Here is a 25,828-nt window from a genome sequence, read left to right on the forward strand (position 1 = left end):
GAATACTACGATAAGAAAAAGAATGCCATGAAAAGATTCAAGATATTTTTTAGTCGTGGATTAATTTAATTTTGAAACTAGGGGGTAACTTAGAATTAGATGCCAGAGATTCCAGACAAAAGAAATATCACAAGTAAAGTACAAGCGAAAGGGATCCACAGCACATATTTAAAATCAATTTCAATTTTTAATTTTTATTTTAGGAAATATGTCCATGTAGCAGTTTAGAAGCTATGTGCAGAGCACCATGCATATCAAAATATGGAGTTTGAACTGTTATTTTGTGGTATGTGTTGAAGACGACATTAGCTTAAGAAGACAAGCTAATCCACATTCTATGTAAGAAAAACTGTAGATAGAGATTGGGAGACCTACTCAGCTATTGTATAGCGCTTTGGAAGTCAAGGTTAAGGAAACTTCTACTAATAACCTCAAACTTCAATTTAATGGTAATTCTTCTCAAAAACACTCCATAGAGGTCCTGTATTCCTTAAGAATCTATAGAAGGCTCCCATCAACTTTTTCAGTCTACAATAGTGAAGGAAGTCACTTTCAAGGATTCCTGTAGAATTTATTTCAACTTTCTATCTGTCCACATATGTACCTGCAACTGTGTGTGGAGAATAATGGTGTCCTATTTTCTTTCACTCTCCATTTCTTGTGTGAATGCCTCTTATTGGCAAATTCTAACCTGGAACCATAAGGAGAAAGGATTTCTGGGAAATTCAGTTCAAGGAGTCTCCTCTAAAGGCAGAGCTGACCTTGGAGGGAAGTGGCACTGGTGATCAGTGTAAACAGACAACCCAGAAGAGGAAGAAAGGTCAGAAGACTAAAGTAGACTCTGAAATTTTCATCCTTCTTCATGCAGAGCAGATAAACTCTAATAGTATTCTTTCATATACTTATTTTGAACAGATTATGCTATTAGTAAAATATCAAAATAATACTTGAATGCTATTGTTTTAGATACAAGTTTGTTCTGTCAAATACATGAAGACAGTCTTTTCATTCCCAAGTAGTATTCAGCCACAGGCACCCACAGTTTTAGCCAACTTTTCTTTATATAAAATGATAAAATATTTACTATTCTTGTTATTCTCATCTGTTTCAGCTTATCATTCTCTAGTGCTTTTAAAATGTGATGTACAGAATTAAACACAGGTCTCATAATGGAATCTGACTAATAGAGAACAAGCGTGGCTATTTCCTTCAATTATTTTGTTGCTATCTTTATATTTACTCAGCCAAACTTTAAATGTTTTAAAAGTAGTTTCATACTTCTACCTAATATTGAGCTCTCAATAAAATTTTTCCAGTATTTTTGCACATGAACCACTGCCAAGCTGAGTCACCTTCCCTAAATAGATTTTGGAATCATCCACAAAAAAATAAATATCTGAAGCCAAATAAATGAGTGAAATTTCTAAAGAAAAGTTAACAAATAAAATAAATACCAAACACATATGGACAGCAAGTTAATATCTAGACTTTGAAGACCAAGTTCATATCTAAAAAATCTTAGCAAGAAAATTAAAAATGGAAACAAATAAATCTTAATTTTGATATAAACAAATAAATAATTATAGCAAATAAAGAAGTTAATTCAGTCCTGGAGGTAATAGAAAAATTGGGATGATTTGCTATAACATAGTTAACAAGAAAAAAAAATATCATAGCATAATAGGTTTGCTCTCAAAGCACAGTTTGAATAGATTGGATGAGGACATATGCATGGTTAAATGAGGATCAGAAGCAAATATGTGGTGAGAAGTTATGAGATGCAAGCATCCATCTCAGAATTTTATGGAACTGAGAGAAAACAGTGTCTAGGAAGACAACTGCTCAATACATTTTCTTCACTAAAATAGCAAACCATGCACATCTAGAGAATACTAGTGCTTTTGCCTCCAAAAGATTTTGAAATCATTTAAATTTCAAAAGACATGACATAATACTACATAATCCACTTATAGTTTCAAAAAATTAATACATAGTTATTTTAGAAATTGAGTATGTTAGCTAGAGCTCTTCTAGTTTCTGTTTTAAATACATTTTACTATAAGGCATACATTTTTAAGTGCCTAAAAAATATTGCTACTCTTGTATGACAGATTGCAGAACAGTCTAAGCAGCTGCAAGAAAAACATTTTTATTATTAAATTAATAATTTCAAACTGGACCAGAAGGGACCATTATCCTTCTGGATATGGAGGCATATTGTTCTCTGGCTTAGTTAAACCAGAAGATCCTAACTATAATAAAGTGTTCATAATGAAATGACTACAGTTGGACTTTGATATTTCAGTGGATGAAATATTTGTTTACATTGATTTCATATGGTTCATGTAATTTCAATAGTAGTACAGTACCCAGTCATAAAAATTTTGAAAGAAGAATTTGACAATAGAATTACAAAGCTTGTATCTTTCCTTGTATTTCTACATTTTCATTAATTTACTAATCTGCTTAAAGGATTAAAGAAGGACATTAACATAATATTGAAATTCTATCTAAGAAAAATAATTGGAAGACTTTTAAATGACTGAATGTTATTAGTGGTTTGAAAAGTGTTTAATGTCAAAATAAGAGCTTTTTAATAAATAGCAACAATAAAGCTTAATGAGTTTTATCTTATATGAATTATTCCCTTGAGTTGGAAAGGGAAAGTTCTATACTTTAAAATTGGTTGTTCCAGTAATAATAATCAAATCATTAATAAAGTTAATAGTAACAATAGCAAAAATGGCTAGCATTTTTTATAGGGCTTGCTATATGCCAGGGACTGTGTAAAGTGTTTTTAAGGTGATTATTCCTAGGGTATGAAAAATGATGAGGATAAAATGGTTGTAATTGCTTATTCTCTTCTAGAATAAAGATAATGTACAAAATATCACACCTTAAAGGGTACAATTCAAAGAAGTTTTAGTATCTCTATAAATACCCATCTCCAAATATCATCACAGTGGAGGTAAGACTTCAACATAAATTTTTGCTTGATACATCTCTGTCCATAGTGGAGAGGTTGTAAGAAAAATGCAAAAGAAAAGTTTTAATGGTGGAAACTGCTAGCCCTCAAAAAATAAATAAATAAATGGGGGGAAAAAGGGTAGCTGTGAAAGTGGGTGTATAAAGATAGATATGCCAGGAACAGTTAAAAAATTCATTTAAGCAACTTATAAAATCTAAAATAGACAATATTTATATCTGTATTGTCTATAAAATATATATAAAACCATAATAAAGTCCATTATGTAATGTTTTGCATTGTACCCCATAATAAAAAGGCGCCAATCGTACAAAAGTTATGTTAAAATTTAAAAAGTCATTCAATGCAATGACAGTAATTATTTAGCCTTCGATGCTACAGCTATGTCTCTATTATTAAAATATTAGATTTCTTACCATCGTGTAGCTGTGAGCCACCTTCATTAGTTCAATGCACCCTTGGGCATCTGCAAATGCTCGGATTCCTAAGCAGTTGGATGGATGCAAAAGCTTCATGAGGAAATGGCAGCACACTTCTACCACTTGGGGCAGCTGAAGAAGGCAGGCTGCGGCCAGGAGGTTTTCAATGGTGTCTTCCTTCAGCTCCAAGCAACCTGAACAGTAGGTGCAGAGGTTATGAAACTCTGCTTGCAACATAACATCTATGATTGTATTTCTCAAAACTTCAGGCCAATCTGCTAGAAATAATTCGAACCTAGATTTATGGTCAAGACGAAAATAAGTCCAGAAAGACCAGCATCTTGCTTTTTTAATTAAAGTTAACTTACAATATTATATGCATAATGAAGTGATCACCACAATAAGTATAGTAGCCATCTGTCACCATACAAAGTTACTATGGTATTCCTTATGTAGTACATTAAATCCCAGTGATTTATTTTATAACTTAAAGTTTGTACTTTCTATTCCCCTTCACATTTTTCACCATCCATCTCCCCTTCCACTCTGCAACCATCAGTTTGACCTTTATATCTATGAATTTTTTTATGTTTTATCGTTTTTGTTCATTTGTTTTATTTTTAGATTCCATATAGAAGTGAAATAATACTGTACTTGTCCTTCTCTGTCTTAGTTCACTTAGCATAATACTCTCTAGGTCCATCCATGTTGTACCAGATTTCAAGATTTCAGTTTTTATGGCTGAGTAATATTTCATATCATATATGAACCATATCTTCTTTATTCATTAATCTGCCGATGAAAATCTAGGTTGCTTCAGTATCTTGGCTATGGTAAGTAAGGCTGCAATAAACATAAGGGTGCATATATCTTTTCAAATTAGTGTTTTCATTTTCTTCAAGTAAATATCGAGAAGTGGAATTGTTGGGTTTTATGATATCTCTAGTTTTAACTTTTTGAGGAACTCCCATATTTTTACTATAGTCACTGCAAAATTTACAATCCCACCAACATGCACAAAATTTCCTTTTTCTCCACATCCTTGAAAGCACTTGTTATTTGTTGTCATTTTGCTAATAGTCAATCTGATAGGTGTGGTGATATCACATTGGGGTGTTAATTTGCATTTCCATGATAATTAGTGATGCGGAGCCTCTTTTCAGGTAGCTGTGGGCCATATGTATGTCTTCTTTGGGAAAATATCTATTCAGTTCCTCTGCCTATTCTTCATGTAATGTTCAAGATCATCTAGTACATACAAATGCAGTTTCAATTAAATTATATGTATCCACTTCCACAGAAATTATGGTTCTTCCTTTAAAAGGATGCTCAAATGTTAATAAAAATAAGTTGAGTTTACTAATACCTATAAATAATATCTGAGGGCTTTAATTCAAACTTTATTCACGATATCAACAAGACAGGATATTATAATTTGAGAAAATGTGTCACATATTAACTTCTTTCTTAGAGTTTATAATATACAGAACATATTACAGTCATGGCAACTTCACATATGCAATTATCATAGCCATAATATTGTTAAAATAATTTTATATGTGTAAAACTAATATTAAAATGGCATGTGGGTGTGTGTATGTGTGTATGTGGGGTGTGTGTGTGTGTGTGTGTGTGTGTGTGTATGCATGTATGTATTTTTATCTTCCCAGTTCAACACTTGAAAAGTGATTCCGAGATATTATATCAGTATGATAAGCTATAGGATATTTAAAATATTTGTTTGTAGACATAACAATTTTTCAGCCCAGAGTTAAATTTTGGGTCTATTCCTGTATTTCATAACAATTTCGACAACATTTTATTAGGGCGTCTATCCATTCTTTCTTATTAAAAAAAAAACTTTTGACTTCTCATAGTTTAGCTATAGACTAATTTTTAAATGTTACTTATAGGTAATTTTTGTTGTAAATTTTAAAGAAATAAGCAATGTTTATTTCAAAGAATTTAAAATGTTCTATTTTTTTAAAACCAGGAATATATCCAATAAAATGATCCATTTGTAAAAGCCAGAAGGCACAAATGGAATATTAGCCGGTGTTGAGCTTGAATGAACACCATTTGAACTACCCCATGCATGATATGTTTCTTTATAGTTATAACCTGACCATTTTTCTTATGGACTTAGATGGTAAAAGGCAAAAATCTGCCAAGTATTTGACTTAAAAGAGAACCAAAAAAATACATGACTACTGTTAATGAAAAAAGAAAATAATTTTATACTTTCATTCAAAGTTAACTTTCAAGGTATAATGTTCACAAATGGTTTTAGCTTTACTGAGAGGGAAAATCTAAATGTTTTCAAGTTAGGTACCATAGAAAATTGGCTAAAAATAATTTATACTTGGGTAAAAATATGGGTACTTAAGGATCCTGTGAATACAGTATCATAAAACCCTGAGAACTTTTCTCAAATAATAAGGAAATATTTATCTCTCTTGACAAATCCAGAGGAAGGTTGTCTCCAGAAATGATTAATTGAAAAGCTCATCACATCAGGAAACAGACATCTCAAGTGACTTGCTATTTCCCTCATGGTTGCAGTAATGTCCAGTTTCAGATTCAGACAGCAAAACACTCATCACAAGAGAAGCTATTCCTTCATTTAAATGTTTTTTTGCATCAGTAAATAAATTTTTACTAAAAGTTTCCCCAAACTATTTTCATATGGTTCCTTGGGGAAAAATGTAATCATGCTGAACTCAATAATTAGCAATGGGCTAAAACCTCACTGATTGATTTTGAGCCTATATAAATTGGAATTATAAAATTAAAGTAAGCCTCCCTTGAATCAATTGGGGGAATGATTTTTGAATATGGTACCAACAATGTGTGCTACTTTTATTTATAGTCTCACTTTATGTAAATACTAGAGCAGTTGAGCTTTCAAAACATGTAACAGTAGACTTAGACTCTGATTTTCTATATAAGAATATAGTTAAACTTACACTGCATTGGAATGAAAATATGTAAAATAGAACGGGGAGGAAAAAATAACATTGTAGAAGATTACAAATCTATGCTGTTTTATTTTTTAATAGACAAGTGGTATCATATTAACAGTCTGATATACTACCATATTTCATTTATAAATTCAGTTACATTGAAAAAAATGTATTTCATTAGATAGGTACAAAAACTGCCTATGAAATCCATAAAGTAAATTCTATTTTTCTTCTATCACCTATTTATCTTTCTTTAATGGAAATATAAATAAATAATATAATTGGCACACTAGAAATTAAAACTAAATTAATATGTTAGTAATTTTTAGGGGAAATAAATGTTTTTCCTTAGAATAAGGAAAATAAAAGTTTTACATTTATAGAAAACTTGCAATATTGTAGAGAAATTTCTCATATAATTGTTTTTCCCAATTATTAACATTTTACATTAAAATTGTACACATGTTAAATTAATGAACCAATACTGTTAAACTTTTATTAACTCAAGTTCATACTTTACTCACATTTCCTTTGAGATTTTTTTGTTTGTTTGTTTTTTGTTTGTTTGGCTTTTTTTCCTAACATCCTTTTTCTGTTTTAGGATCCCACATTTCATTTACTCACTATGTGTTTTTGGGCTCCTCCTGGTTTTCATAATTTCTCAGATTTTCCTGGTATTTTTAAATTATATATATGTATATATATAATTATTATTATTAATTTCAGAGAGGAAGGGGAGGGAGTGAGAGATAGAAATGTCAGTGAAGATAGAGAATCCTTGATTGGCTGTCTCCTGCACTCTCCCTACTGGGGATAGTGCCTGCTACCCTGGTTTCTGCCCTGATTGGGAATCCAATTGTGACCTGGTTCATAGGTTGATATGACCACTGAGTCACACTGGCTGGGCAGATTTTCCTTGTTTTTCATGACTGGCAGTTTTAAAGAGTATTGGCTAAGTATTTTGTAAAAGGTCCCTCAATTGGGATTTGTCTAAATATGGTTACACTAAGATTATGACCTTTGGGCTCATCACATTATATCTAGTGTACATACTATCAACATGACATCACTGTTGTTGTTAATTTTGATTAGTTGGTAGAAGTAGTATTTATCAGGTTTCTTCACTTTAAAATTTCTTTTTATATATATACTAAGGGCCCATCGTGCAAAATCATGCAAGACCCAGGACCCAGAGTTCTGCAGCTCAGTGGGACCCAGAAAGAGTTCTGCAGCTGCTGCTGCAGCCACCACCACCACCACCACCACCACCACCACCACCGCTGCGGCCGTGGGAGGTAGGACCTAGAAACCCACCTGCCATCCTAGCAGGACGCAGAAACCCATCCGTGCCTCCGGGCTAGTCCTCCAGAGTCAAGTCCCTGCCCACTTGTGTACACCTTGCCACACACGCAGTCCCGCCCACCCTGCGCATGCAGCCTCCTGCTGATCAGTCGTTGAGGCATGATGGCGTGATGACCACAGGCTTTTTATATAATATCTCTATCTATCTATCTATCTATCTATCTATCTATCTATCTATCTATCGACCAATAGATATAGATAGATAGACATAGAGATAGAGATAGAGATAGAGATAGAGATAGAGATAGAGATAGAGATAGAGATAGAGATAGAGATAGAGATAGATTCCAGAGAAGAGAGAAGGAGAGAGAGATAGAAACATCAATGATGAGAGAGAATCATTGATTGCCTGCCTCCTGCATGCCACCTACTGGGGATCGAGCCTGCAACCTGGGCATGTCCCCTTGACTGGAATGGAACTGGGACTCTTCAGTCCTCAGGCCAATGCTCTGTCCATTGAGCCAAACCAGCTAGGGCTAACATTACCCTTTAGTTCCCTTATCCAAGCTGTGTTCTCTGGAAGTCCTGATGCACAGCTACACTTAAGGAGTGGGAAGTTATGCTCTATTTCCTTGAGGGCAGATTAATTGCATTAGTGACTTGGAATTCTACATGGCAGCTTTGTATATTCTTTGTCATTTATTTACTTGCTCAATAATTATTTATATTAGTAAATTCATAGGATTTTTTGAGTGTTTCAAAAAAGGCAACAGAGTTAAGGTAATTTGGTTTACATCATTTTATTATTTTTAAAAGGCTTACCTGTCTTTTTGGTAGTTACCAAAAGAAATTGATTTACATTGCAATTTAGACTTTTGCTACCATCAAATTACTCCTTATTCTAATGTATGCCATATATTTGGGACCCTGCATCATTCTCTCTCTCTCTCTCCTGGAAGTAAATTCTGGCTGTCCTCTAAAAATTATAACACAAATGTTTTAGCCAACAAAATGACAAGTTATACCTGGGGAATTTGATAGTCTTAGAATTTATTAATCAATAAACAATGTCATACATGCCTTGCAAATACAAGAAAAAGCACAGTTTATATTTTTCAAGTGCTAAGTATATTTCAGACTTTAAGGGCTCACTGCTAGAAATGTCAGAAAAATATCTACAGGAGGACCAGTAAAAAAGGAAGTGCAACATCAAGGGCCATTATTTTTCCATTTCCACCTGCCCACCCACCCTTTCTTTAATAGAACCACTGGGTGTCAGGTCAGAACCAAAAATGTCAGTAGTTCTCATCTACTTAAATTGTTTTAAATCTACTATTTTTATAAAGCTATCATTTGGAAAGAACAAGGAAGGGTTTGCTGAGTAAAAACCTTGACTTATTCTGAACATTCCCTTGACACACGTTTATGCACAGGAGCTTAAATTTCTTGACTGTAATTATAGTGTCTATTCCTTATTTTCAGTATATTATAATTCATAACTCTGTTCCTAACCAACTGTATAAATTTTTACCACTCCCAGTACTTGCTATGGAGATTAAAACAGCCTGTCACTCAATACTTTAGAATATTTTGGCTGTAAGAAAAATAAAATTAAATAAATACAATCAACTTATACTTTTATACAAGTTTTCCAAGCTTCCACTGTAAGAAACATAATTTGGTAAACTGTAAATCATAAATACCACATATATGTTAATTTTCCCATCATAGAATTAAGTATTTTATAATAGATTAGTGGTCCAGTGTACAAAATTTGTTCATGAGGGGGGTGTCCCTCAGCCTGGCCTGCACCCTCTCCAATCTGGGACCCCTCGGGGGATGTCCGACTGTCGGACATCCCTCTCATAATCCAGGACCCCTGGCTCCTAACTGCTCACCTGCCTGCCTGCCTGATCACCCCTAATCACTCTGCCTGCCAGCCTGCTCAGCCCCAACTGCCCCCCCCAACCTGATTGTCCCCGTCTGCCCCTCCTGCCGGCATGCTCAGCCCCAACTGCCCTCCCCTCCTGGCCTGATGGCCCCTAACTGCCTCTGCCTCAGCCCCGCCAACATGGTTTTGTCTGGAACTACATCCGGAAAGTCTCCCAGAAGGTCTCCCAGTCTAATTAACATATTACCCTTTTATTAGTATAGATACCTTTACATAGTACAATTACTCTTAGGTTCAGCATACATAATACCATTTTCTTTAAATTAAATGTACCTGGAACCCAGTTGAGTTTGATCTTAGATTTAATATTCTGTTCTTTAATTAAATTATTAGTAATCTGTGTGTCTGGACAACATCATTTGTATTGAAATCAGACAAAAATACTTCTGAAATGTGTTATGATATCCACTTTTGACATATTAGTGAAGATGTGTGAAGTACATCATATGGTGTCTTACAAATATTCAAATATTTAGAAACATTTTCTCGGGCATTAGAAAATACTGTTTCTCAGATTTTAGTATAAAAAAAACAACCTGTGTTTTTGTAAAGCAAAGTTTTAGTTTTATTTTATAAAAGTGATCATGCTTCTTCCTTTGCTTTGATGACTCAGAAGCGAAAACAAATTGGTATGTCATTTCTGTGAATACAAGCAGAATCTTTAGACACCTACTTATGGTGCAAATCATATCATGGATATTGTGGATTTGAATTGGAATACCCTTTTTAGGTCTTTTTTTATTTGGATTCCAAAGCCTCATACAACATGTGTAATCAGAAACAAAATAATGAACAAAGTCATAATCTTTTGACTTTTGTAAATGACCTTTCACATTTGATTCCTTTATTTTCTACTTCAATCAGGAAAATAGAGGAGAAAGTGAAGAGGAAAGTCTCAGAGAATATAACTTCTCACTGGACAGATTTTATTGCAACAGTATGGAGGAGCATGTTCTCACAGACCTGGTTTGAATTGACATTATCTACAAAGTTGCTTCATCTTGGGGTGCTTAAGTATTTTATACACTACCTTGGGTTGTTGTAATGTGGAAAAAAGGTCAGCAGTTTTGATATTTTATTCTGCTCAGGCTGGGAGTTCTACCATCATACCTGTGCACGTGGCCGTCATACCCACTTCCTCTGTATTCCAGGCCTTCAAAGTTGCCAGATTGTTTGGTTTTAGGATTTTTTTTGTTTAGAGGGAGGTAACAGGTATTCTGGGAGGCAGCACTATTTTGGCTCTCAAATCTACTTAATAGATTATCTTTTCACATTTTTGTTATCATTATTAGTCATTTACAGAGATGATCATTTTCATTGACTATAAGAATTCATATTTTTTTCTTGAAATCTGCACATCTAACAATTCATATTCTTAACATTTCTTAGCCCCAAATGAACTGGAAGTGCAATAATTACAAAGTGCTATTGAGAAATTATGCATTTGATTCTCCTATATATATGAAATCCTTTCCCAAAACACCACCCTACCCTATCCAGTTATATTGTATTACTGACACCTTATTTTCCCTCATTAATATATTTTATTCTAAAGCCATTTTGTAAAATGCACATTTAAATTGAATAAATATTAAAAAATGAGGTTTGTACTTGAGGCCCTAAATAAGTTTTCCTTAATTTGATTAATGGAATAATTGTTTGTCAAAAAAAAATTCAAAATTATCCTATGATGTAATTTTTGGATTAGTTAAATTTATGCACTACTCAAAAATGCTTATTAAACATGAAGTAGATTAGCTCAGTAAAACATGAAAATAATGTCACACATTTCTAAGTCTTGTTTGTATTTTGCTGACATGGATGTATCAGAAATGCAAATGTTTCATATTAAACAAATGTAAAGTTATTTTTATAATTCTTCTTGCAAGGTGGACTTCTACTACTATTCTTTATTAACTTTTATTGTTTTGCATTATCCTTTCCACTCACTATTCATAAACATTTCTCCAGAGAAGAAGAAAAGCTGGGTGGGAAACAAATAACAGACTTGTGTGAATAACATTGGGCTGGAATATTTTGTCCGGTTAAGGAATATGAGAGGAGTATAATAGTAGCTACAATGTGCTCAAGAAGAAAGTTCAAGCACTCAGTCTAAAAGGAGTCAGGGATCCAGGTATTCCTTTCAGTTATCATGCACATGCAACTCATGTTTAGCTGAAAACTGTTTTCCTTGTTGGGTAGCTCTTACCATCCTTTATCTGAGGGAGACAAAGCATTTAAAATTAAGTGCTGCTGGTTCTCATTATAAATTTCCTTTCTCAAATCAGGCAAAGTGGTAATTTATGGAAGTCTTTCTAAAACATTTTTATACAGATTTTAAATTTATTTTTATAGAGAAAGAAAAAGGGAGAGAGAAAAGCATTCATGTGCATCAATGAGCTGCCTCCTGCATGCTCCCTACTAGGGATCAAGCCAGCAACCCCAGGCATGTGCCCTGACTAGAATCCAACCAGTACATGGGATGACGCTCAACCAACTGAGCCACACTGCCTAGGGTTGGACGTCTTAAGAAGAGTATAGTCACAAGTGTTATTTCGTTTGCTTGTTTTTGTCTGTTTTCTTATGTATAGCTGTTTTTCTCATATGCGATCTGAAAATAGCATCAGCTGTATCAAATTTTAAATGGAAAGTATTGAGAACTATTGAGTATTTTAAAGGTATATATTATATAGAAACATAAAGTTGGTGTTTGAGTTTTCCCAACTGCTAGATAAAGCTGAATATTGTGAGCCATACTGAGATGTTTGTGAAACATACTAAACATGTTAAATATTAAACATGCCTAGCGTTTTTATCTAGATAAAATTATAAAACAAAATTATACTTAAAATTGCACTTATGATTTGTGGACATTCAAGGTTGAGGGTTATTTCAAATACCGCTATGGTCGACTGAAAATAATTCTGCATTTGAGTAGCATCTGTATGCTTTCCTCAGGTTATTCATGATTTGTATAAAATAAAATTAATTTTAAGAAAAATTTATATTTGATGGCAGTTGGTACTGTACTAATGGAAGGTCACATTTTTCAATAAATGTGTCAATAACATAAGTACATATAAGCATTTTAATAAAACAGAAGTTTGAGTAAATTTAGAGCTAGTCAAAAGGACTGCAGTGTCATTGAGAACACTGGGCCGTGTTAAGGCGTTTTCATTTCCGTATAAGACAATAAGATTTGGTTAATTGTCCATTTCAAAAAGTGGCTGGGTGGATCAAATGAGGTAAGTTATGTTAAAATACTGAATGCAATATACGATAAATATATATAAAGTAGCAAAATTTCAAGAAGGCTATTTAAAAAAAATATACCCCTAAAAATGTACACTTAACCATTCATATGAATTATAAGTCATATTGTAATACTGCAACATGTAATAAATTTGATTAAATATTAATAAATATTTTATGAACAATGTGTTATTCCCTCCCCAGTTCTCAGTCTTCATCTTTATTTTTTAATAACAAATTGTAGAAAGGATTTGAAGGACTTATAAAAATACCTATTATGAATAACCATTATAATTGAGTGCTTACAATATGCTAAGCATTATGCTAATTTTATTAGTTCAAATTACTCTATAGTTGAATGATCTTAAGACTCCATAAAACCATGTAATCTGACCAAGACCTCAAACTACAATAAGGGGAGTCCAAGGGATATAATCAAAATACTTAATGAAAAGTAAGAAATAAGTACATTCCAATTAGAATAAATGCCCCGAATCAACACTGGGTTGTCCACATCATACTGAGTTTTAGTTGAATATCAAGAATATTTAGATGAAGGCTGAAGAAACCCTCAGATATCTCTAAGGTTAAATGCCATATACTATACTATGCTATACTACACTGCCACTCACAGATAACAGAATCAATTGTGTAGTTATTTTGGGGTTAGAGTGAAGATGAAATAATCTTGAGAAAATATAGTTGAATATAAGATAAATGCACAAGAATACACAGCATGTTCCCTGCACAGTTGGTATAATGGCATATGGTTCAGTCTCTGCTTTTCTAGTACCCAAACCGGAGGAAAATGTGAACAATTAAAAGACTAAGAGGAACAATAAACTAAAATTAAAGCAGATTTTTTTAAAGTTGATTATGAGACCTAAGAGATTTTTCTTACTTGGAAACTTTGAAAGTAAATGTGAGCTATGGTGTCGAGAGGCATAACCCTTCCTCTATAGCTAGTGATATTAAATTTCACACAACTATTTCTCTTTAGTTCATCTATAAAATTCCATAGCATAAAGCCAAAACGCAGTTCAGTAACAACAAAAGTTGTACAATATTCACAAAATATGTACCATTTTTATTATTTGATACAATATTTTTTTTCAAAATTAGTTTTCTATTACTCAGTATTGAACACACACAATGTTTCTTGATAAAATAGTAGAAAGGTATTGGTATGATGGCAATATACACCAGGATATTTTTTTTAATTTTTATTTCTGTCTTTAATAATAAGTAATTTTAACATCCTATGAAAATTGTTAAATCAGTATTTTTAAAAAATGGATAGTAATTATATATAAAACCAGTCTTTAAAGGTTTAATATGTTAAATTAAGAACATAATTTTCTCATCTAGTAAAAGCCCTAAGTTTAAAACTAATGTCCTGCTAATGTGCTTGCATAATTCATGTCACTTGAATTAAACCAGTAATAAAAATGAAGCAATAATTTACTTTTAATTGCAATAAAAATTCTGAAGAGGGTTTAGAGTAGTCTAGGCTGAATATATTGATGTATACTTTCAATATTAAAGCAGAACATTAAACATATTAGCTCCTATATTCATGTATTTACTTCATTCAAATGTCTGGCAGTAAGCTAAAGTTATCTTAATATTCCTTAACATGGACAAAGTCTTTAATTAACTTCAATAGCACACAAAGTTGTTTTGTGTGGTTTTTTTTTTAATAAGGAAGTTAAGGCCTTAATGTGATTATAGGGTTGCTATTTGGCAGTTTAATTTTCTACCCCTCTTCTTAATATTATTTCTATGAACAACTTCCTTTATTAAATCTTGTCCTTATCAGTTCTCTACAGGACCTGGCACTTAGCTAGTAACCCTGTAATCCCATCTCCCATATTTGTTCGAACTCTATTTCCTTAGGCACCAATGAACAGAATATATTTTTAAGTATGTCAGGATAGTAGGGACTATGTAAGAGATAAGAAAGAAAGAAATTTTTATCAGCTCAAAGACAACTTTAAAATACAGAGAATCTGTTCAAATATATTAAATTTTCTCTTTTATTTTCACAATGCCATCATTAATTTAGGCTAGAGCTGAAGTACATATAGACACAAAAATAATATAGTAGCCCTCAAATTTGTTTTATACCACTCTTAATGAGAAAATATGAGGCTGTATTCATCAAAAATATGTTTATAAACCCTCTTCCCCAAAACGAAAACAAAGGATAGCTATTTTAAACCCTAAATTGGAAAGTCTCTTAAAGGCAGAGAATGTGTGTAATCAGCATATTGTTTTCCAGAGCCCATTATAGGCCATGGCACATAGTAGGCATTCAGTAAAACTTGAGAGGCATTCAATGCCTTCCCAGGAAAAGGACTATTAGCCATTACTGTGCTTACATTTTTAGGCACCATTGCTCCTTGCAGGTAAGTAGCATTCAATTGTGAGGAAGCATGAACCTAATCTGCAGGGATTCACTATACAGCAATAAGGGAGTCGATTTAAGCTACTCAAACTATTTTGAGGGCAAGATAGTCATAACCACTTCAAAGAACTCTGTCATAACACATACTATACAAAAGGGTATTGACAGTACAGAAAGTACTGTTCAATTTGTGTTATGGCATTTTATTCTAGTAATAGATTCAATATCTTACTATTGATCTCTGTCAGGTTATTTTATATCACGGTGTGGGCTGCTTAAGAGCTCCAGAGTAGCCCTAGCCAGTTTGGCTCAGTGGATAGAGTGTCAGCCTGCGAACTGAAGAGTCCAGGTTTCACTTCTGGTCAAGGGCACATGCCCAGGTTGTGGGCTCAATCTCCAGTAAGGGGCATGCAGGAGGCAGCTGATCAATGGTTCTCTCTCATCATTGATGTTCCTATCTCTCCCTCTTCCTTCCTCTCTGAAATCAATAAAAATGTATTTTAAAAAAAGAACTCCAGAGTCTCAAGCACTGAAAAAAATAACTGTCCCCTCATGTTAATTCAAAAGAGACCAACAAAGTTCTGACCTATCTCATGATAATTTTGTCAATGTTCATTTGAAATATTAAATATGTACTTCTCAAAAAATGTTTTCCATGAAAAATGTTTATAGGTAACATTTATAATGTTTAGGATGGAATTTCTAAAGTTCTATAATTTTCTAAGTAATTTGAAAATAGAATAATGGGAACTGTAAACATTTTTTCTTTTCTCCTCTGATTCCATGTTTCAGAGATGTTCTGTAGATTAATTCTAGAACAGCATGGACTTCATTATGGCAAACTTAGGCATTAGCAGTTAAAACAAATAATAGGTATTTTTTTCTAGATGAGTATAATTACAGAACAGAGGCTTCATAACATGTAGAAAAATGTTTTAAAAACTAAGTTCATTTAAAACTTTACAACCGAGAGAGTGCATAATGATAATATATGTTACTGCTTTTGAAAACAAAAGTGACAAGCTTTTTTTCACTATTCCTATGCTAATACTTCCATTTATTATCAACTTGTTTAAAGGTCTATGTCATTCCAATCTGTATATATCCAGACTTAATTTATATTTTATCTGCTAGTCCTTAGTGTGACTCTCTTCATTCAATAAGAATTCAAATATTTTTAACTGAATTTTGGATTGATTTTGAAAAGCTGGTATACAATCTTATAATTACACTAGAGGCCTGGTGCACAAAAATTTGTGCACTTGGGAGGGTATCTCAGCCCGGCCTGTGCCCTCTCGCAGTCTGGGACCCCTCGGGGGATGTCCCGCTCCCTGGGGGAATGGGCTTAAGCTGGCGTTCAGACATCCCTCTGGCAGCCTGGGAGCCCTCAGAGGATGTCCACTTGCCAGTGGGGAGCAGGCCTAAGCTGCAGTTGGACATCTTTAGTGCTGCTGAGGAGGTGGGAGAGGCTCCCGCCACCACCGCTGTATTGGCAGCCATCAGCCTGGCTTGCGGCAGAGCAGAGCTCCCCCTGTGGGAGTGCACTGACCACCAGGGGACATCTCCTGCATTGAACGTCTGCCCCCTAGTGGTCAGTGTGTGTCATAGTGACCAGTCATTCCCAGTCTTTCTGCTGTTAGGGTCAGTTTGCATATTACCCTTTTACTATATAAGATAGAGGCCTGGTGCACGGGTGGGGACCGGCTGGTTTGCCTGAAGGGTGTCCCAGATCAGGGTGGGGGTCCCGCTGAGGTGCCTGGCCAGCCTGGGTGAGGGGCTGAGGGCCATTTTCAGGCTGCCCACAGCCCCTTCAGGGTGGGGGAGTCTCGCTGGGGTGCCTGGCCAGCCTGGGTGAGGGGCTGATGGCCGTTTTCAGGCTGGCCACGCCCCCCAGCCACCCAAGCTCACAGCCTTTCCTTTTTGTCTTATTTTTTTTTCTGGGATTTATTTATCTGCTATAATTGAAACTTTGTAGCCTTGAGCAGAGCCCAGGCAAGCCAGGGCAGGCGGGAAGCTTGGCTTCCTCCATTGCAGGGGAAACCCAAGACTCATGCTCGCTCCAGCTCTGTGGCCACTGCCATCTTAGTTGGGTTAATTTGCATACCCACTCCTGATTGGATGGTGGGTGTGGCTGGTGGGTGTGGCTTCAGCATGCTTCTCTTTTATTATATAGGACTAGAGGCCCTGTGCACAAAAATTTGTGCATTCGGGGGAGGGGGGGTCCCTCAGCCCGGCCTGTGCCATCTCACAGTCTGGGAACCTGCCGGGGTCCAGCCCCAGCGGGTCCAGGGGTTCCCAAAGGTGTAGACGGAGTCGGCAAGTAAGGAAGGACACGGAGACAGTGTTCGGTTGATCAGCAGCCTTGCCAAGATCTCTAGCCACAATCTCCAGCCAAGTTCTGTGTCCATGTTCTCTTGCTAGGTTCTCCAGCCAGGTTCTGTCTGAGATCTCCAGCCAGGTTCGGTCACCAGGTTCTAGTCAGGTTCTCTTGCCATATTTCTGTAGTCAGGTTCAGTCCAGGATCTTTTGCCATGTTCTCTACAGCGAAGTTCTTCTGTCTGTAGGTTCTGTGTAGGTTCTGTCTTCTGAGTTCTGACTTCTAAGTTCTGTGAGTTGCTGTCTTGTTACATCTGTATTTATACCAGTCGATTCAATCCTATCAATCTCTATTACAAAGGTTAGGGCATTTCTTATCTCCATTCCAGGGAGTAAAGATTATGTAGCTTAAGCATGATTGTTCATAGTTAAAGTGATTAATTACCCGCCTGGCACTTAGTTGAGGGGTTTTATTCCCTCCCTAACTTCAGGGGAAAATCCCTACCTGGGGATTCAACCTTTCTCGGAGAGGTGACCTTGGTAAAAACACAGGGCCAAGAAGGTGAGCAAACATATTAAGAACAGTGTGCCATATATGCCAGGTCCCTTGAAATAGCAAGGATGGACCGGATCCCAGCAGGAACCCTCGGGAGATAACGACCTGATGGCTTAGGCCTGCTCCCGGGTGGCAGAGGGCAGGCCCAATAACTAGGTGCAGCCCCTGGTCGGGCTCAGAGCAGGGCCGATTGGGAAGTTCGGGCGCCTCCCCCTGTCATGCACAGAGCAGGGTGGATCGGGAGGTTGCGATGCCACCCTCAGTCACACTCAGGGTAGGGGCAATTGGGGGGTTGGGGCACCGCCCCCTGTCACACTCAAGGCAGGGTCGATGGGGAGGTTGCGGCGCCATCCCCTGTCACGCACAGAGCAGGGCCAATCAGGGGGTTGGGGCGCTGCCCCCTGTCACGCACAAAGCAGGGCCCATCAAGGGGTTGGGGAGCTCCCCCTTGTCACGCATAGAGCAGGGCCCATCAGGGGGTTGAGGAGCTCCCCCCTGTCACTCAGAGAGTAGGGCGGATAGGGGAGTTGGGGCACCGCCCCCTGTCACACACAGAGCAGGGCGGATCAGGGGGTGGGGGCGCTGCCCTCTATCACCCACAGAGCAGGGCCGATCAGGGGGTTGGGTGCCGCCACTGTAACACTCAGGGCAGGGCTGATGGGGAGGTTTTGGCTCTACCCCGTCACACACAGAGCAGGCCCCGTGGGGTGGGGGGTTTGGGGCGCCCCACCCTGTCAAACACAGAGCCACAGTGCGATCGGGGGGTTGGGGAGCTCCCCCCTATCAGGCACAGAGCAGGGCCGATCAGGGGATTGGGGCGCCTCCCCCTGTCAGGAACAGAGCAGGGCGGATAGGGAGGTTGTGGCCCCACCCCCTGTCACACACAGAGCCGCAGGGCGATCAGGGGGTTTGGGCGCTGCCCCCTGTCACGCTGATTCTGGTGCCGGGAGGCCTCGCGGCTCCGGTGATCCCGGTGTTGGGAGGCATATTACCCTTTTACTATATAGAATAGAGGCCTGGTGCATGGGTGGGGGCTGGCTGGTTTGCTCTAAAGGGTGTCCTGGATCAGGGTGGGGGTCCCCACTGGGGTGCCTGGCCAGCCTGGGTGAGGGGCTGAGGGCTGCTTTCAGGCTGGGACTGAAGCTCCCAACTGCTCCTTTTTTTCTTTTCTTTTTTATTCTGGGCCAGCTTTAGCTCTGAGGCTCCAGCTCTGAGGCTTCAGCTGCTGAAAGCAAGTATCTAGTTAGTTTCGGTTCTATAATCGAAACAATGTATAACTCCAGCTCTGAGATCCTGGCGGACTGAAAGCAGGTTTCTGGGGTTTTGTTTAGCTTCTATATTTGTTACAATGTTTCTTAAACTGCAAGCTCAGAGGCCGGCAAGGCAGGCGGGGAACCTTGCAGTCCTTTGTCACTGAAGCAAGCAAGCCTCATGTTAGTTTCAAGCTGCCTGGCTGCTGGCCGCCATCTTGGCTGGCAATTAATTTGCATATTGTCCTGATTAGCTAATAGGAAGGGTAGCGGTTGTATGCTAATTTCCATGTTTCTCTTTTATTAGATAGGATATTATTAGATCACAACCAAGTATTCAAACTTTAAATTTAAGGGAAATGTTGTAAAAGGGCAGTACAGCAGGTCCTCAAATTGTATCATTTTGTTCAACATCATTTTGTTTGTTTGTTTGTTTTTGTAATTTTGATGAGATGCCCTAGGAACTTAACTCTTATTTATATCAATTAGCCTGTGCTAAACTTGGTTTCATTATACATTATTTTATAACACATCCTGTTGCTTAAATGGGCATTTGCTCTCCATGAATAGCTCTCATCATACTCAGATTTCCTAGTAAAAATCTATGAAAAAACTCAAAGGAAAGTTTCAAAAGAAGAAATGTTAAAGTTATTTAAACATATAATTAAGAATTTAGAAAAGTGATATGAACCTGTTAGAAATACAATTATTTCTAACACCAGTGTAATTTTTCTCTTTTTTCCACTCCTGAACTTTTACACTGGCAAGCATCTCAAACTCAAAGACTAACATGGGCCAAATAAACAAGGTTTAAGTTTCTGTGGGCTGCAAAAAACAAAAGCTTCAATTTTCTAGAAATGTAGGTTTATTTCGATAGAGACATGCTGACTACAAAGGGCTGATATAAATACATAATTGTTAACATAAAATAATAGAACATTTTAATAAAAATTAATATTTTCTTGAACATTAACTTACCAGACACTGAATAACTGCACAAATTAATAAGCGTAATACAAATAAACCTATTTTTCTTGTTCTCTGAAAGCAAAATATTTCCTGTTGCACACACCATGGTCAGTCCAAGACTAATGATGTGGCAATCGGCTGCTAAAATTTTCGCTGCTAGTATTAGTGGAGAGAAATGTGCACCTGTGCGTAAGGCCCGTAAGGGAAATGAAGGCAACATGATCATAGTAATCAGTCTATAGCGAATGTTGTAGTTCATTATTAATACTTATGTATAACAGGATTATAAAATTAAGTCATGGAATTTTTATTAAAATGTTTCTTACATAACATTATATTGGCTGGGCCACAAAAATATTTGTTGTGGGCCACATGCGGCCTGCGGGCTACAAGTTTGACATACTTGTATATGAAAACAATTGACCAAATAGAGCCCCCACACCTTTTTTTTAAAAAAGAAGCTAATTTAGATACTGCAATAATTAGTCATTTCAATAGTTGTATATTTACCCTTTATGCTTCCAATAAATTTAAAAATTATTAAATAATTAAGTTAAGATTTTCTTTAATTTTGTCAACACAAAAACCATATTGGTTTTCTTTATTCTATCTTATATATTTCTAGTGTTAAACTTGCTTTATTATGATAACATCTTCCTCTACAAAATCCTCTATACCCTTTGATCTATTACTACCACTGCACTCACTCCTTGATTCCCAGGTCTCTTCCCAGTTAGAAAAAAAAAAAGTTCCCAAATTTTTATTTTAGTTTTTATTGAAATGGTACCAGGACCCTGATCCCGTTTCCTCTCTTTCTAATTTGCTGAGATAGGAGAAAATTGGGGTAATTAGAAAGGGTGTCTTTCACATCGTACCATGTATACATTTTTATTAAATGAAATCTTTAAAGGATGATTCTGTTAGAGCAGGCAGATAGAAAGATATGAGCTGGGAGAGGCTGGGAGAGGGCAGCTAGGCTTGGAGGAAATCAGTGATATGACAAACTGAAAATAGACAATGGAGGTGGTGGACCCCTATGTGAGCAGGAAAGATTCAGAGCCCCCCAGGGTGTGGTCTAAATGATGGCTTAGCACCTAGATGGAGTCTTATAACTTAGAGATACTTTTTTTTTTTTTTTTAATATATGAAGGTGGGGATAACTTGTTTCTTGCCTAGGGGGCTCAAGCCTAGAGGTATAAATCATTTAAACTCTCAAATATCGAGGCACTCGGTTCAGTTTTCTTTCCTACAAGTAAATCCTTGCCTGCTTTTGCTGTTATTTGTTGTCTCTTGTTTGAATTTATTCCTATAAGCAAGACAACTGGGAGTGCAGAGTACTCTCTCTGGCCTGAGGCAGAGACCCTCTTGTTCACCACTGACAATTCCTCTTTCTTCAAATAAAATATTATTCAACTGTATAATTATTGAAGCTTATATCAGTCAAAAATTTCATTCTAATCTAACTTTACCCATTGTTTCATTTTCTTAATTTCTAAGTGAATGAAATAAATTAGTTACCTATTGTTTTCAAACCTCAGACATTTTTCAGATTTCATAGAAATTTTTCCTTTGAAATCGTTTTGAGCACTCTCACTCATGTCTTTTGAACACATTACCTAAACAGATAATAGTTAACTATCAATTCTTGATATCGTTGATTCTCTTTAGTTTTTTTTTTTTTTTTAAAGCCTCTCAAACCCAAGAATTTAGGAAAATATTCCCAAATGGCTGTCCCTTTAGCATCTTACTGCTTGTTCATTTTTACCACTTTCTGGGACACATTTATTTTTAGTCTTCTGCAGAAAGTCTTAGAGGTCAGCCAGCAATCTAAGTAGAAACACAGATACCTCCCATTCTTGCCTTTTTTATACTATTGCTCACTTGATCTCTCCTAGTGTTGTAATTTGTTACATTGTATGGAGCAAAAGACAGGTACAGATTTTACATTATGCCTAAAATCCCCCTTACCTTAGCTTGTAAATTATGTTTTCATCTAGGGCATTTCTACAAACTGACAGTTGGGAATTTAGCAATCACGGGGCAGACAGACGTATCCGAGCACAGGCCAAAGTGGCAGTGGCAGCTGAAAGGCAGCTTTGTATCCCGCCTGCCCTTTAAAAAGCAGAGCCAAATCTAGGTCACTACGTTCAGCAGGGAGCTTGGAAACACCTTCCAAGTTCCTGCTGCACCAAGATGAGTGTCTTTTGACCTAGTTTTGCACAAGGGAGATGCAAGGCTGCCAGGCCATGGAAGCTCTAAGTGTTGGATCTACGCCTTTCTGTTGCTAGAAGGATTCTTGCAATGTAAGTTTCAGGATTTGTTTCTTTCCAAGAAACAATAAGGTGGTTGTGTTTGCTACTCTTGACTGGGAGGCCACGATCTTTTGCTGCTATTTCAGGTTGTATGCCAATTGAAATTGGCCAATATGATCTCAGTTCCCCATCAGCTGACTAGACTTGCTTCTTCTTGCCGCTAGTCCTTTGACCTCCCTTTTCTTTGAGGGTTTGCTTTAGAAAAACCTGTACATGTAAATTCGTTCTTTACTCCTTTGAGATGTGAATATTTTAAAAAAGGCTCTTGACAGTTTTCCAGTCCAGAAATGTTTTTCTCAAAGCCATCCCTTTGAAATGCCAACATCAAGGGAGAGAGCACCCAGTCTCTGAGTTTTGTGAGAGACCAGGAGCGTAATTGGAGTGAGCTCCTTGCTTCAAGTTGTAAAACTACCTTCTGTCGCACAGATAGGAGCGACGCTACCTTTCCTTTACATACAGCCAATTAGCAAACACAGATGGCTGTGTTCTCTCCCGCCTGAGCACTTTAAAATTCTCCCCTCTACCCTTTGTTCCTGCAGAATTATTATTTTATTTTAAATTAAATTCATTGGGGTGACGTTGGTTAATGAAGTTATATAGGTTTCAAGTGTACATTTCTCTAATACACCATGTGCACATTGCATTGTGTGTTTATCACCCAAAGGCCAAGCATCTTCCGTCACCATGTATGTGACACCTCTACCTTTACTACCCCCACCCTTCTTCCCTCTGATAACTTTCGTACCGTGTGTCAATGAGTTTTTGCTTGTTTGTTTTTCTTGTTTGTTCATTTATTGCTTTCAGTTTTATATTTCCCATATGAGTGAAATCATATGGTTCTTGCCCTTTTCTGTCTGACTTATTTCCCTTAGTGTGGTAAGTAAACACTCAGTTCTGGTCCCCCTCCCCGATTACAACAGCCTTCAATAAAGGCTTACCTGCTTAACTTTGTCCAGAGCAAATATTTGCGTTGATAAAACATAATTTTAAAATTACGGAGACTGGGAAAATGTCTGTCTTCCCATCACATTGCTGCTTTAAGATTCAGCATCTAAAGCAGGTGCATTTTTGTTTTCAAAGAGGCTTCATTTACTGAGTGTTAAATTTGGTATTAACAGCTTCTCTCTATGATAAGCCAAATCCTCAGAGAAAATAGATTCCCACTAGTTCCAAGGTCTTTTGCTTTAAGGGGCTGATCTTTAAACATCACGTCTTGTTTCTCTGTGACCAGAAATATTGAAAAATGCAGCTTCTTATCCTAGGGTCCTGATGCTTTGATAATCAGGCCCCTTTCTTCCTTTCTTCCTCCCTCCCCCCCTCCCTCCCTCCCTCCCTCCCTCCCTCCCTCCCTCTCTCTCTCTTTCTCTCTCTCTCTCTCTCTCTCTCTCTCTCTCTCTCTCTCTCTCTCCTTCCTTCCTTCCTTCCTTCCTTCCTTCCTTCCTTCCTTCCTTCCTTCCTTCCTTCCTTCCTTCCTTCCTTCCTTCTTTCTTTCTTTCTTTCTTTCTTTCTTTCTTTCTTTCTTTCTTTCTTTCTTTCTTTCTTTCTTTCTTTCTTTCCTTCTCTCTCTTTTTAAATATAATCAATAGTTCAGGCAAAATGAGCCACATTCCATTCCTAAAATGTATCCACTCATACTATTTTCTTTTACTACTATCACAAGATTTTATTATAATGTCTCCTCTAATCTCTTAAGTCTTGAAAAGCTATTAAAATCGTTTAAATGAATGTGAACCCTGATAATGCTCTGAGCAGGTTTTTTGCCTTTTAACTCTCTCTTAACATTTAACATTATATCATATGTATTCCCTCATCTTTTCTCCACTTGGACCGTGGGCTTCTGGAAGGCAAAGACATGGCTTACTCAGTTTATCTTCCAGAGATAGAGCTAATACTTGCACATTAAGTAACATTCAACAAATGTTTGCTAAATTAGCAAAACTATTTGCACTAAATTTTATAAGGGGCAAAGACCAATAGAAAATGTCAATATAGAGGATCAGAAAGAAATAAACAGATTTTAAATCTCATCATTTTCACAAGTCTATATATTTTCATTGTCTATTTCAAGTTTATAGAATCTACATTAAATGATCTATAAAGGTTTTAAAATTAAAATAATACATTGCAAAGAATAGTTATTTGAACACATCTATTTCAAAATGAAAGAAAATTAGAATCCATTTTGCTTCCTAATGTTTTAAATATGGACATAAACAAATTCTTATTTGATCATTAATGACATCTCTGCTTCTCTTTTAAGTGCATCTATCTGCTATTTATTTTATAAGACAGTTTATTTTTTGAATTTTTTAAAATTAATTTTAGAGTGAGAGAGGAAGGGATGGGGAGAGAGAGAAAATCATCCATGAGAAAGAACCATCAATTGGCTGTCTCTTGCACACCCCCTACTGGGTATTAAGCTAGAAATCTGGGCATGAGCCCTGACTGGGAATCCAACCAGTAACTTCTTCGTGCATGGGGTGATGCTCAACCAACTGAGCCACACATGCCAGGGCATATAATCCAGTTTAAATTATTAGTGAAAGGAATTTGATATATGTATACATATATACATTTATAATTTCATTGACAAAAGAAAAGTAGTCTGATTTTTCTCTGTTAGTCTTTCAAATGGAAATAAATAAATAAAATAAGAGATGCAAGCTCTATTTTTCTTTAAATTTTAAAATCCTGTACTTAAATTCTAAAATCCACAAGACATCAATGTGAAGCTTCATCTTTTACTGTACCTGTATATGCAAATTGTACAAGATCCCAGAGGGCATTGGGGTCTATGCCTTCCATCTTGATTTCCTCCTGCTTGGCTTCGCAAACATCACTTGTAAACATGGCAGCAAAATAGTCTGAGACTGAGCTCAGAACAAGCCTGAAAGAGTCAAAAGGTCAAATTTAGGGTGTGAATATAAAGCATCAAAATGCTAAGTGTCAACAACAATGGAGTGCAGAGCAATCTATTTATGTATCTATCTATGTCTGTTTGCCTATCAATTATCTATATATCTCTGTATCTATCACCCATCAATTAATCTATAATTACCTTATGGATTGCACTTTTAAAAACTGATTTAGAAAATTCTGCTCTACCATTTCTAATACATTTTTCATTTCACTTTTAGTTCTTCTA

General features: G+C 36.4%; 1 protein-coding gene across 1 annotated transcript in view; it reads right to left on the reverse strand.

Moving 5' to 3' along the window:
* The window catches only part of KLHL1 (kelch like family member 1), a 239,838-nt gene that overhangs the window by 199,616 nt on the left and 14,394 nt on the right, over positions 1-25,828 (reverse strand). Inside the window, exons 3-4 of the mRNA XM_059681208.1 lie at positions 25,434-25,570; positions 3,403-3,599 (exon numbers count right to left, since the gene is read on the reverse strand). Coding sequence (XP_059537191.1) covers positions 3,403-3,599; positions 25,434-25,570 — 334 coding nt within the window. The remainder of the gene's footprint in view (positions 1-3,402; positions 3,600-25,433; positions 25,571-25,828) is intronic.

Source organism: Myotis daubentonii, chromosome 2 (assembly GCF_963259705.1).
Source record: "Myotis daubentonii chromosome 2, mMyoDau2.1, whole genome shotgun sequence".
Taxonomy (NCBI): domain Eukaryota; kingdom Metazoa; phylum Chordata; class Mammalia; order Chiroptera; family Vespertilionidae; genus Myotis; species Myotis daubentonii.